The sequence below is a fragment of the Orcinus orca genome, chromosome 6, assembly GCF_937001465.1.
Source record: "Orcinus orca chromosome 6, mOrcOrc1.1, whole genome shotgun sequence".
NCBI lineage: Eukaryota > Metazoa > Chordata > Mammalia > Artiodactyla > Delphinidae > Orcinus > Orcinus orca.
In genome coordinates this window covers 16,944,660-16,957,891 of record NC_064564.1, presented here as the reverse complement: position 1 = coordinate 16,957,891, position 13,232 = coordinate 16,944,660, and the positions used below count along the sequence as shown (strand labels likewise).

At 38.9% G+C, this 13,232-nt stretch overlaps 1 protein-coding gene and 1 long non-coding RNA gene across 5 annotated transcripts in view; one reads left to right on the top strand and one right to left on the bottom strand.

Annotated features, from left to right (window-relative positions):
* Positions 1 to 13,232, top strand: part of PPP2R2A (protein phosphatase 2 regulatory subunit Balpha) — an 83,433-nt gene that overhangs the window by 32,832 nt on the left and 37,369 nt on the right. Inside the window, exon 3 of one of the 4 annotated variants that reach the window (XM_033429785.2) lies at positions 5,317 to 5,455. The exons of the other annotated variants lie outside the window; for them this stretch is intronic. Within the exon in view, the coding sequence (XP_033285676.1) occupies positions 5,440 to 5,455 (16 nt within the window). The 5' untranslated portion in view covers positions 5,317 to 5,439. The remainder of the gene's footprint in view (positions 1 to 5,316; positions 5,456 to 13,232) is intronic. 4 annotated transcript variants of the gene reach the window in all.
* On the bottom strand, positions 6,856 to 8,267 carry LOC125964630 (uncharacterized). Its single transcript, XR_007477831.1, has 2 exons — positions 7,819 to 8,267; positions 6,856 to 7,078 (listed from the first exon to the last, which is right to left on the bottom strand). It is a non-coding gene; the product is annotated as an uncharacterized LOC125964630 (long non-coding RNA).

Sequence of the window (13,232 nt, the reverse complement as noted above, 5' to 3'; positions counted from 1 at the left end):
GCTGAATGACTCAGCGTGGTTCTTACCAAGGGGAATGTGACCAGTTGAGAAGGACTGGCTACCCAAGGTTGTAGGAGAGAGACTAACCATGAAGCACAATGTTAAAACTCCCTGCTTTAAAGCTTCCTTCTCTGGCCTTGTAGTCCTGCTTCCTGACCACATATTGCTGAATTGATAAGCTGACTAAGGGTAATGTGTGGCAGACAGCCTCTAAGATGGTCCCCAGTGACCCCTGCCCCCCACTCATGTCCTTGTGTACTCATGTCCCTCCCCTTGAGTATGGCCGGACCTAGTGACTTGCTTCCACAAGTGTGGCAAAAGTGATGGGATGTCACTTTCAAGGTTAGGTTACAACAAAGCTTTGGCTTCCACCAAAGCCTTTTGGGTGGCCCTGTCATTTGCTCTGAGGGAAGCCATCTCCCACTTTGTGAGCTTCCCTGTGGAGCTCATGTGGGCCAGCAGCCCTTGAAGACCCGATGCCTGCCAGCAGCCGTGTGCGTGAGCTTGGTTTGCAAGCAAACCCTCCCCCACGTGTGTGAGCTTGGTTTGCAAGCAAACCCTCCCCCACCAGCCCTCATCAAGTTTGGAGATGGCAGGTGCCCTGTCTGACACATTGCTGCCTTTTGAGAGATCCTGAGTGAGATGCACCCAGCTAAGCCACACTCAGATTCCTGATCCATGGGAACTGTGAGATAACACTTGTTCACTGTTTTAAGCTGCTAAATTTGGGGTAATTTGTTAGGCAGCAGTTGAGAACTAATACAGGAAGTAACAATGTAAACATCTCCCTATCCCCAAAGATTTGAACTTGGTTCTAAATGTTTTTTGATTGAACCCAACACAGTTCCCAATATTGCATAAACATAGACCTTTCTCTTTAAAGTTGAATACACAAAAAGATAGACACAGATGCAGTCTTAAGAGAAGGTGACAGACTTACTGCAAGAAACAAGAGAAGACATTGAAATTTAAAGAACTAATTAATATTCTCAAGGAGACTCTTGAGCATTTGAAGAAAAAGTATCAGAGAGCAGAAAAAGGAATTCTTAAGTGAAATATGTGATTTTTTTTTTTTTTTTGCGGTACGCGGGCCTCTCACTGCTGCGGTCTCTCCCATCACGGAGCACAGGCTCCAGACGCGCAGGCCCAGTGGCCATGGCTCACGGGCCCAGCTGCTCCACGGCATGTGGGATCTTCCCGGACCAGGGCACGAACCCGTGTCCCCTGCATCGGCAGGCGGACTCTCAACCACTGCGCCACCAGGGAAGCCCGAAATATGTGATTCTTAACTATTGACTCTTTGGAGGCAGGAAGCAGCAGGGCTGTAGAAATACTCCTGCAATTCAGAGGAAAATATAAAATGAATATTATAGACAAAAATACAAGAAATACAAATAATAGATTCCATGTAGAGTAAAAGTTCAGAGTGAGAGGTCAGAGAGAACAGATCAAAAGGGCTCAGGGAATATATTTAACATTTATTGAGCACTTACTATGTGCCACGTGTTTGGCAAGTTGAAACTCATTTAAAAACCTCTATACAACTTCCATGTGGAAGGGTCTGTTAATACTCTTCTTTTACAGATAACTTAAGTGCATACCAAGCAAAATAAATGGGATCCACACCTAGAAATAGCCTAGTGGATTTCTAAATTTTAAGATGTGGAAATAAGTAGTACAAGTATTGAGACAAGAAACAGGTTACTGGCAAAGGAAGGTATATCAAGTAGACATTGTGTTTGTCTTCTGTATGCTAGAGCTGTCCAGTTAGTGGTAGCCACTAGCCATGTGTAGCTGTTAAACTTAATTAAAATAAATTCGTCCTCTCACTGCTGGCCGTTCAAGTGCTCAGTAAATAGCTACATGTGGCTAGTGGCTACCGTATTGAACAGTGCAGAATAGAACATTTCTGTGATCACAGAAGGTTTTGTTGAACCATGCTGTGCTAAAAGACAGTGAGTGGAGTGCCATGTAGAAAACTTTGAGGAAAAAACTGTGTAAACTGAGAATCTTAAATTGGTGAAACTATCCTTCACATAGGGCAATAGAATAGCATTTTTCAGGCTTGGAATGACCCAGCGTATCAGTCAAGTGCTTTCCTTGAAAAAACACTACACTCAGTATACCCAGCCCCCTGAGAAGTCAGCAACTCTGGAGCATGATGAATCAGCTTCAGTGTTTGCTTAACCCTCTGCTTCCCAGAATAATCCAAGACATATAAAAGTAAGGGAAAATCTTCATCAGTGTCAGACGTAAAGAGGATGCCCTTCACAAGCCAAATTTCCAACTGCCAGAGCAGTGATTTCAACCTAGACAGCTCAGTGCCAGAGCTGCTTCTCCTGATAACTGTAAAATAAAGCCACAGAAAATAACTTTTATTTTAAGGACACCAACCCCTTGAAACCACTTTTGTCAAAATCACCCCCAAAATCTGCATGTCACCAGATCCAAGTTTAATTCTCAGCATTCCCTTGATTTCTCTACACTTTCGGACACAGTTCATCACTGCCACCTTTTATTTATTCATTTATTTATTTTATTTTTTTCTGGATGCGCTGCGTGGCATGTGGGATCTTAGTTCCCCGACCAGGGATCGAACCCCTGCCCCCTGCAGTGGCAGCGCGGAGTCCTAACCACTGGACCACCAGGGAATTCCCCATCACTGCCTCTTTTTAGAAAGACTGTCTTTGCCTGGCTTCCAGAAAAGCTCTTCTTACCTCACCAGTAGTACCAGTGCAATCTCCTTTCCTATTCAGCTAATGGTGGGAGAGCCTGAAGGCTCAGTCCTCAGACCAGACCTTGTTTTCTTATCTGTGCTTGCTCACTAGGAAATCACATTTAGTCCTTAAATGCCTCTACTAATTGATGACACTCTAATTTATATCTTCTCTTCCTCCCGTAAGCTGTCAAATCTGTCTAGCTGCCTGGATGACATTTCTACATGTGTGTCTGGTCGAAATCAACACCAAAGATGTGAAAATGGAATTTTTGGCTCTTTTCTTACCCCAAACCTGCTCTTTCTTGGTGTGTCTCTCCTCAGTAAATGGCACTGACTTTCCTCCATTGGACGTGGTTCTAAAACCTTGGAATCATCCTTTGACACCTCCTGTGACACCTCTTTTGAAACCTCAGCAAGTTCTGCAGTGCTGTCTTCAGATTGTATTCTGAATTCATCCATTTCTCTGGCTGCCACCTGAGTTCAGACCATCATCATCTCTTACTCAGGCTACTGCAATAACTTATGAACCAGATGAGCACTTGAAAACATAAATTAAAAACTCTCCAATGGCTTCTTATCACTTATGACAAATCCACAGTCCTACCATGGCTTACAAGGCTGAATATGGTTTGGCCTCTGTTAAATGCTCCATCTTTTCTAGCACGTTATCCTGCATTCATCTTATCAAGTTTGGCAAACTCATTTCTACTTAGGTCCTCTGCTTGGATGACTAATTCCCTGTTCATTTTGGTTTCTGCCTAAGTCATCTCCTCAGGGAGGCTTTCTTTGACTACCCTACTGTATTTGTATAGTACTTATTAGCACTACCCGGTACATTTTATATTTATCATTCATTTGTTTATCATATGCCCTCATCACTAGAATGTATGATCCATGAGGGCAGGGATTTTTTGGTCTGTCTTATGAACTCCCATATCCTTAGCACCTAGAAATGCTGGCATAACCTGGAGTGTCTTAACATGTATTAGATGCTCAGTAAAATATTTGTTAAAGGAATGACTCTCTTAAGAATTTGTTGAAGGAATGAGCAAAACAACAAAAATATGCAGGATTTATAAAAAATAAGATCAGTTGTCAGAGGAATGAACTTTTAGTTCAAGTAAGTGGAGAAAAACTTTAATTCTTTTTGAGTAAGATTCATGAAAGAAATTGCATCTTTGAAACTGGAATCGTGAAATTAATTTCAAATTATTTGAAAAATACGATTATAATTGTTTAAAAAGTATAGCAGAAACAATGAGTTGCAGTGTAAATACAATTGAAACAAGGTCAGAGAACTATCACCTAGAGCAAACTAACCTACCAGAACCGAGAAGAAAAGGATAAAAAAGGAAAAGATGAGGAAAAAGAATGTTCTGAACGAAATTACTTTTTTTATAGTAATGTATGATGTATTCCTTTTGGTTAAGAGTTTTGGTGAAATCATTCATGACATGCTCTTTTGAACTTAGCCAATGGTGCTTAGCTTTTTTCTTTTACCTGAAGTTGGACCTGCCATTTAGATGCTATTAAAGAATACCTAAAGTAAGGTAAAATATCTGTCCATTGATGGTAATAAGTACATTCAGCCAGCATGAGGACCTGGACATTATTCTTGCTTTCATCTTCAGCTCTCCACAGCTTATTAATTATCAAGCCTTGCTTTATATACTTCATACATGAATTTTAAAGTCTGTACACTTCTGTTCCCTCTTTTGCTTCCATGCTTTAGTTTCTTCATCTGTTACATGGATATATTAATACCACCAGCTTCATAGATTTGTTATGAAGATTAAATCCCTAACATACTGTAAGTGAATTTTAAATGTTGGCTACTTATAATATTGTTACTACACTAATACTGATTCACTCAGGTCACTTTCATTGCTTAGCAGGATTTCTGGAGTAACTCTAGGTTTGTCTCCAGACTTCTCTTTACTTAACCTTCTCCCAATTCCCAGTCCACTTCAGCCTGAGTAATCTAAGGTACATGTCTAATTGGATTACTCATATTTAAAACTCCCCAGTGGGCTTCCTTTTGTCATCAGAATAAATTCGATAACATTATTTGTATTGTATCTTAAAGTCCTCTAACCTCTTTTTCTAAGTATTCTGCCTCTTTGTACCCAGTTTGTAGGTGAGCTGAAGGAATTCTATCAGAAAACAAATTTGCACTGGTTGGTCAGTGAAGTGCTTTCAGGTTCTTATAGCGTGGCCATAATAATCCTAGTTTGAAAGATTTTAGGTAGATAGTAATAACCAGATACCCATCTGGTTATAAAAATATTTTAATAAGGCATGCATAGATGCAGGAGCTTTGTGCAGTACTGCTTGTTTGTATAATCTCCACGAGAAACTATTTGCATTTTATTTCGATAAGGCAACCTAATGAGATGATTTGTTTAGTGGACTTAATTATGGGTCCGTTAAAAGTTGGTGAACATCTAATGAAGATGCTAACTAGGCTTAGAATGGTCAATTTAGAACTCTACTTTCTAACATTACATATAACATTAATACACCAAGGCTTGTTTGTTAAATCACCCCTGTAGACTAAATGTATTAGCAACTGTTTATCTTTCTGTTCTTTGTTGCAGGAGGGTATTGTTCCATTCCATTTTATCCAAACATGATATCAGATTATCCAGGAACAAGTAAAAAAGAAGGGAGGCTGGTTCCAGAACACATCTCTGGAAATCACCTTATGGACCCTGACTCTCATGGCAACATTACAATGTAGGTTCTGTATGAGCATCAATAGCCAGCGGTCTTTGTTGAGCTTATCTCATAATGTGTTCCCGGTCACTGAGTCAGAGGTTGAGAAAAGGTTATGATGAAGGCTGTGAGCACTTACTTTGTTCTTGGAAATCATGGTAAAATCGAGGTGATATTTTGACCAAGAGACAGAAGTACAGGATCCTATCCTCAACCAGTTGTGCTTCATTTCAACCTGAGGCCTCTTGAGTGTATCTACAAAGAAGCAGCAAGCCCGGCAGCTGCAATACTTTGTTCCTAGTTTGGGCTTTAGCCTCAGGCTCCTGGGAGCTCAGCTGGACCATTTGGGGAACTTTTTTTTACCTAGGCTAGGTTGATTCACTGGAATAGTCTAGAAACAAGGGAAACTGCTTGTTTCTGCTTTGTGCAACAGAGCCCAAACCCCAGCCCATATCTTCTTTTAACCAGTGTGCCTACTGTGTGCCTCATTCAGGGATCATTTCTTTGCATTTATGGCTTGTTTAGCCCTAAAAGCAACTCTGAGGTAGGTATTTAAAGATGAGGAAATTAAGTCTTCAGGGGGCTGAGTTACTTCTTTAGGGTCATACAGACAGAAGAAATGGCAATTTGACAGTGGGGAAATGACCAGTCTGACTTCTGGTCATTTCCTGCACAAGTTCCCTGCCCCAAGAATGTGGTAGAGGTGTGCTAAGGTAATGATCCCTCAGTCCTTGGAGCAGACGCGAGCAGCCTCCCCTCACCTCCATGCCAATGTGCCCTGGCGGGAGGAAGGTGGAGGTGCACTGGCTGCTACTATCAGCAGGAGTGCCGCCCTCCCTGCAGCCTTTCAGGCTACAGTGATCTGCCCTAGCCAATGCAAAGTAGGAAAGAGGAGTCGGGAAGGGAGAGAGGCAGAAGTGGTTGGGGCCTGCTCACCGTAGGAGCAGGTGAGCAGGTCACGTCTTACTCACTTCTGCTGGGCAAGAAATTGCTAAAGGGATGGCACACACTTAACTTCCTTTTTGGGGTGCCGAAATAAAATGTTCTTAAGTTTTGACCACAGCAAACTTGTGGGAGGAGTGTCCTGACCTTTGGGAAGAAGTAACAAGAACTTTGAGCTCCCTCTAGAGGTCAACAGTGACAAAGGAACATCATAGCGGTCTGCAGGGAAATAACTATACCTTCAGCTTGCCTACCCTTTATCAAAAAACTAGCATTTTATAGCTACATTATCCAGCAAAGTATTTTCTATGCTAGGGAGTAATTAGTTACCTTTGAGAAGAAATTTGGGTGAATCATATTCTGCTTAGCTGTGTGGGGCAATCCTGAAGTTCAGTGTTCTCCGCATAGGGTATACTAAATTAAGAGAGGAGAAAAGACTGTGAAAATGGTCATGTGTCCGAACAAGGGTAACATGCTGCTTTTTTTTTTTACATTTATTTTATTTTTTAATGTCTTTATTAGACGTTATTTGCTTTACAAGATAACAGGCTTCTTAATGAGAACTCTTAAGTGTTGAAACAAACTGGATCAAAATGAGAATTAATTTCTGTGCTGTTATGTGCCAGGATGGTTTGACAGCAGTCCCTTGACTATAACGGAGAGTAGTTTGCCTGCTGTGTTCTCACCCCACTTCCCCAACATCTGAAAAGAAAAAAAAGCAGTGAGTACAGGAAGATTAGAATTATGAAATCCAAGTTGTAGGCATGTGCTAAGACTTCTAAGAAGGCTAACACACACAGTTTCTTAACTGTTAGAACCTCAGCTGACCAAATGAGAATCTATTCCAGGATAGAAATCTCAGTCATGGTCAGATAATCCAAGGATGAGAGTTAGTTACGGTGCTCTAGTTATTCCTTTTGTTCTCAGTATATTTATACTTCTCTTCAGAACTGAGAGAATTCAGTTCTTAAAACTTAGTATGTAACTATAGAATGAGTTAGAAGTCATCTTTAATTTGTGGTAATATTAATACCTGAAAGTTACACATTAAAAAAAATATTCCAGAAGTGCTCAAAAAAACCAGAAGGATGGGAATATGTCAGAAGGACCCAGGAGCCAGTCTGAAAGAGTTCTCAGTGGCCAAATCAGGAACAGTTTGAGCAATACAATAATTACATATTATTAGATTATAACCCAAAGTATGACATTAATGCCTGTGAGTTCCTACTGATAAATGATTGACTGGATAAACAAATGAGGGAGAAGAGACAAATTTCCTATACAGAAGAATTCCAAATAAGTTAACTAGCTATTCCCCCTCAAAGGGATGGAGCTTAACATACACGCACTCCCTCTCCCTCTCTCTCTCTGTCCCTTTAGTGATTTCTTCCGGAGTACATTCTAGGGGGGTGGAGTGACTGGAGGAACTTGGCAGACAGTACCTTGGCCAGGTCATCCAGTTGTCATCAATAAGTCATACTGGTAGGATGTACCCTTGATGTGATGTGAAAAGAATGGCACCTCCTCTCTGTGATCTTCCTGCCAGTAACCCATAATTGCAGACTGGCGGTGAGGAAAACACAGTCCCAAATGGAGAGACATGCTGCAAAGTACCTGACCAGTACTCTTCAAAGCTGTCAAGGTCATCAGAAACGAGAAAAGCCTGAGAAATTGTCACAGACCATAGGAAGCTAATGTGGTATCCTGGAACTGAAAAAGAACAGTAGGGAAAAACTAGTGAAATCTGAACAAAACTGTGGAGTTTAGTTAGTAATCATATTCAAGTGTTAATCCCTTAGTTGTGACAAATGTACCATAGTAATGTAAGATGTAAACAATAGGAGAATCTAGGTGAGTGTAGATGGGAACTCTCTGTACTGTCCTTGTAACTCTTCTGTAAGTCCAAAATTATGATAAAATAAACTTATAGAAGACGAAAAGATCCAGCTCAGTTAACTCTTGTGTTATGTAGATTTTGTTCCATGACGCTTGAAAAATGGGGAACTTTTCTGTTATGTGTACATGTATTAAGTAGTTTCTGACTTGTGTATAAAAGCGAGGAAGATACCATCTCATGAAGGTGTGCGAGTTAACGACAGATGACATGAGGATCTCTGGTGCTTTGCTGCAGCAGTGGCTGAAGTTGAGCAGAGCAGCCTCATTGTCTGGGTTCCATTCCTATTTCATCACTGATTAGCTTAAAACTAACTGGAAGTAACTTTCATTAAATCACTATTGTTGATGAGTTCCATGTTAAGAAATAAATCTGGGATCCATTTTTGTCAGAGTGAGATCTCTCGCAGAGATCCGTGGTCACGGGTAGAGTTATGCAACTGTTGCAGATGTGTTGTTCTTTTAAGTCTTCAATTTTTGCATATTAGAAGTTTATGCATCCTAACAAAAGCATGTTAATTTTCTCCAGCCATTATTCTGTTTTCTTCCTCCCTTAGATGTGTTGAGTTTAAGTGTCTGAGTATATGTTGTGTACATGCTCTGTGCAAGACAAATCCTCTGAAGAGATCATCTGTCAGTGTTTCTTTGCAGATGAGGAATTTGAAGTTCATGAAGATTAATCGACTTACTCACTGTAATATTACATTATTAAATTATTAATAATTTAATAATGTAATATTAATAATTAGTAATATTAGTAATAATTAGTAATATTATTAGTAATAATTAGTAATATTAAATTATTACTTAATAGCAGAGCTGAGGCTGTTTGCCCAGTTGTCTTGTTGCTCTTCCCTAATGGTTAATGAAGAGCCAGGGCTTGTAGGGAAAGGGTGAAAAGAGAGGAGGATTTCAGGGAAAATGAGAGCAGAATGTGAAAGGATATTGGCAGGATAAGCACATTGATGTTTCTCTTATATTCTCTAACATTATAGATATTTTAAAGACATTAGTATCTTTATGCATTAAAATTTTTTTTGGATTATTTCAGTATGATGACTTATGACATGAAGTGACGTGAAGTTCCAAGGGAATGAATGCTTTGTGGCTTCTGATATAAATTATGATGTAGTTTTCTACAGTAATAATATATACTTCTATATACAGTGTAGGCAAATACCAGCCTTATGAACAATTAGTATTTTCCCTCTAGTTTAGGAGATAGAAAATGGTGTCTTGTTAAAAATTTTATTTAATTTGATTTGACTGGCTCTTTCCTTATGTTTTACTAGTATTTCCCCTTCTGTGAATTGTTCTCCTATGTTATATGAACTGTTTCTAGAAATACAAGTATTTTTCCTAGTCCACTTGTCTTCTATTTAGTTATTGTGTAAAAATCACATTTTTATTTTATTACATCTATAGATTTTAATCTTCTGGTGTAGTTCTACCTCTCCAGAAATCTTATATGAATTAATTCTGTTTGTTTGTTTTTTTCCCCTGATGGAGCACATACAGAAGGGCTGAAGGAAGGGGGAGAGGAAAGAAGGTATTTCAGGCAAGGTAGACAATATATCCAAGCTAAAGAAGGAGTAGTTGAGGGTGGGCAAAAGTATGTATGTGGGAGGTGTAAAAACCTCAGTTTCACTAGAGAATTTGGTGAGTGCTATGGTACTAGGAAGTAGGATGGTATACCTAAGGGAGGTCTTCATACTATGGAGGAGATTGAATGCCAGGCAGTACTTCAAAAATCTTCTGTAATCCTTAGAGGACCTTGAAGGTTTTAGAGCAGGAAAGCATCTTGTAACCAGTAAGTAAAACGTAAGAGACAGATTTTGGCATGTCTGAGATGAGATTCCAGTAGTTGGATTTTGTTCTTGTTTTCTTATGGTATAATTTACATACAGTGAAATTTCTCCTTTTATGTATAGTTCTTCAAGCTTTGATAAAAACCGTACAGTCACTACCATAGTCAACATAAAAAGCAGGTCCGTCACTCCAAAAAGTTTCATGTCCCCTTGTAGTCAACCTCTACCCCACGCCTATCCCTGTAGTTATACCTTTTCCAGAATGTCAGATAAATGGAATCATGTAGTGTGTAGCCTTTTGAATCTGGCTTCTATCGCTTAGCATAATGCGTTTTGAATTTTATCCATGTTACTGCTTCTATTGGTAGTTTGTTCCTTTTTCTTTTTTGCTGAGTGGTGCTTCATTGCATGGATATATACCTCATTTTGTTTATTCATTCACCAGTTGAGGATCATTTGGTTTGTGTCCAGTTTTTGGTGATTACAAATAAAGCTGCTATAAACATTTGCATTCAGATTTTTGTGTGAATATAAGTTTTCATTTGACTTGGGTAAACATCTAGTAATGTGGTTGTTGGGTTGCATGGTGTTTGTTTTTAGCTTTATGAGAAACTGCCAAATTTTTCCCCCAAAGTGGGTTGCATTCCTACCAACTGTATGTGAGGGCTCCAGTTGCTCAATACCAGCACCAGCCATTGTCAATTTTTAGATAAAAGTTTAGTCATTTGAGTGGTGTGTAGTGCTACCTCATTACTTTTTTTTACTTTGTAGAGATTCGTCTGTCATTCGTGTATGTTACAGGTCTCCCTGTCTACGCTCTGGTCACCAATTCGTAATGCTCTGATCGTTTTGTTTCTGTTCAGTAGGATCAAATATGATTTGTAACTTTTTTTTAACTCAGCGATATAATGTAGATAAGATTCTTTCTCAGCACAATAGATATTTTTTTGTACTGAGCATGGGAAGTACATGTGGACAAACTATGGAAGGATATACTATACTGAAATTCTCTCAAAAGAGGGGTTAAGAGTAGATGACTATAGTTTTTTACAAAGTAGTTATTTGTGTGATCAAAAAAAAAGAGTAAAGTTAATTTTAATTCCATTACTGAAATTGGTCTTACAGAAGTCATAACATATATAAATATCAATACATCTCTTACAAATTTTGCAATTTGCATGAGTTTGCTTAAAAGATTGTTCATTCATTACCTATGGTTATCCCTTGTGGTGGGATTTCAGCTTTTTTATTCTTTCAGTTTTTATAAGTTGGTTTGTTTTATAGTGATCGTTGTATCTCTTTTTTTAAAAAAGAACAATACTATCTTAAATATTTATATACTTATGTTCCTATAAATCTTTTAAAATATTTTTATTGCAGTACTGATTTTTATCTTTGCCCTTAGAGTTTTAAGGTTACTAAGTGGTTGATTAGAACCAGTGGTTATTAATCTTTAGTTAATTTTATTGTGATTGAGAATGTGGTCTTTATAAGTAAAATTTTTTAAGGGGCTCTGTCGCTGCACCTGAGTTTTTTAAATTGCAAAGCTCTTTGGAAGAAATACGTATTTTTATATTGGTATGAAGTTGTGTGTGTGTGTGTGTGTGTGTATCAATTATATTTTTCAAGTGTCTGTCCTTTCTCCCTTCCCTGCCTCCCTACTTATTTTTTTATTTTTTTTTTTGCGGTATGCGGGCCTCTCACTGTTGTAGCCTCTCCCGTTGCGGAGCACAGGCTCCGGACACGCAGGCTCAGCAGCCACGGTTCACGGGCCCAGCCGCTCCGTGGCATGTAGGATCTTCCCGGACCGGGGCACGAACCCGTGTCCCCTGCATCGGCAGGCAGACTCTCAACCACTGCGCCGCCAGGGAAGCCCTCCCTACCTATTTTTAATCTGTCAGGTGTGGAAAAGGATTTGTCCACCTTCTCTAATTATTGTCAACTCTTCTATTCCTAATAACTCTGAAGTATATGAAGTATAAAGTAAAAATCTTTGAGTATGAAGATTTATGACCATTATATCTTCACCATACCTTTTATCAAATATATACATATTAGTAGACTCTAGTCCTATTGAATTCTTTTTTTTACCTAATTTTACCAATGATTAAAGGCATTATTGGCACTTACTAGGCATGGGCTGAGTATTAGCTATTCTGCAGTTTGCAGGACAGTCTTGAACAGGAAGAAGTTGTTCCATGGTCTGCATGATTTAGAATATTCTGCCAAATGTTCTTGGTACTGAAAAAGACTTTATTTTCTAAGCCTAAAACCCAACTCTATTTGGTACTTTTAGTATGTGTTTAATGTGTATACTAAAGTTTACTTTGTAAATCAGGGGAAGATTATGCTTTGAAGTGTTGGAATTCTTCATGATTTTGCAGTCACATCACTAACAAAAAACTAATGAAGTTTATTGAGTTGCCACTACTGTATACCTTTGTAAGTCTGCATTTATCCCTTGGTTGGATTATTCTACATATACTGTCATCATGCTTGAGCACTGGTCATTTTTCCAAATATTCCCCACCTTTTTTCCTGGGACTGCAGTGATACGTATGTTAGAACACTTGATATTGTCCTACAAATCAAGACTTTGTTCTCTTTCTCCCCCCACTCTGCATCATTTTGTTTTGATTCTGTTACTAGGCCTTCAAGTTCTTGACCTTTTCTACTGCAGCATCTAATCTGTTAATCCTATCTGATGTATCTTTCATTTCAAATTGTGTACTTTTCATTTTCACATGTTCCTTCTTTGTCTTGAGCACATGGAGCATATTTACAACAGCTATTTTTTTTTTTTTTTACAACAGCTATTTTAAGGCCCTTGTCTTCTAAAAATGATTCTTCCATCATTTTTGTCATTTCTGGTTCTGTTTCTATTGGTTTGTTTTTCTTCTGGTTATGGGTCATATTTTCCTGCTTCCTTACATTCCTGGTGATTTTAGATGCCAGGCGTGAATTTACGTTGTTGTCGGATTCCGTCCTTGCACGTGGTTAAGTTACTTGAGATCAGTTTTTCAATGTTTGCTTTTAAGCTTTGTCAGGACAAATTCAATATGGTGCTGATTTAGTCTCACCACTAAGGTGATACCCTTCTGAGGACTCTACCTCATGCCTTATTAATTATGAGGTTTCTTTACTCTGACTGAGTG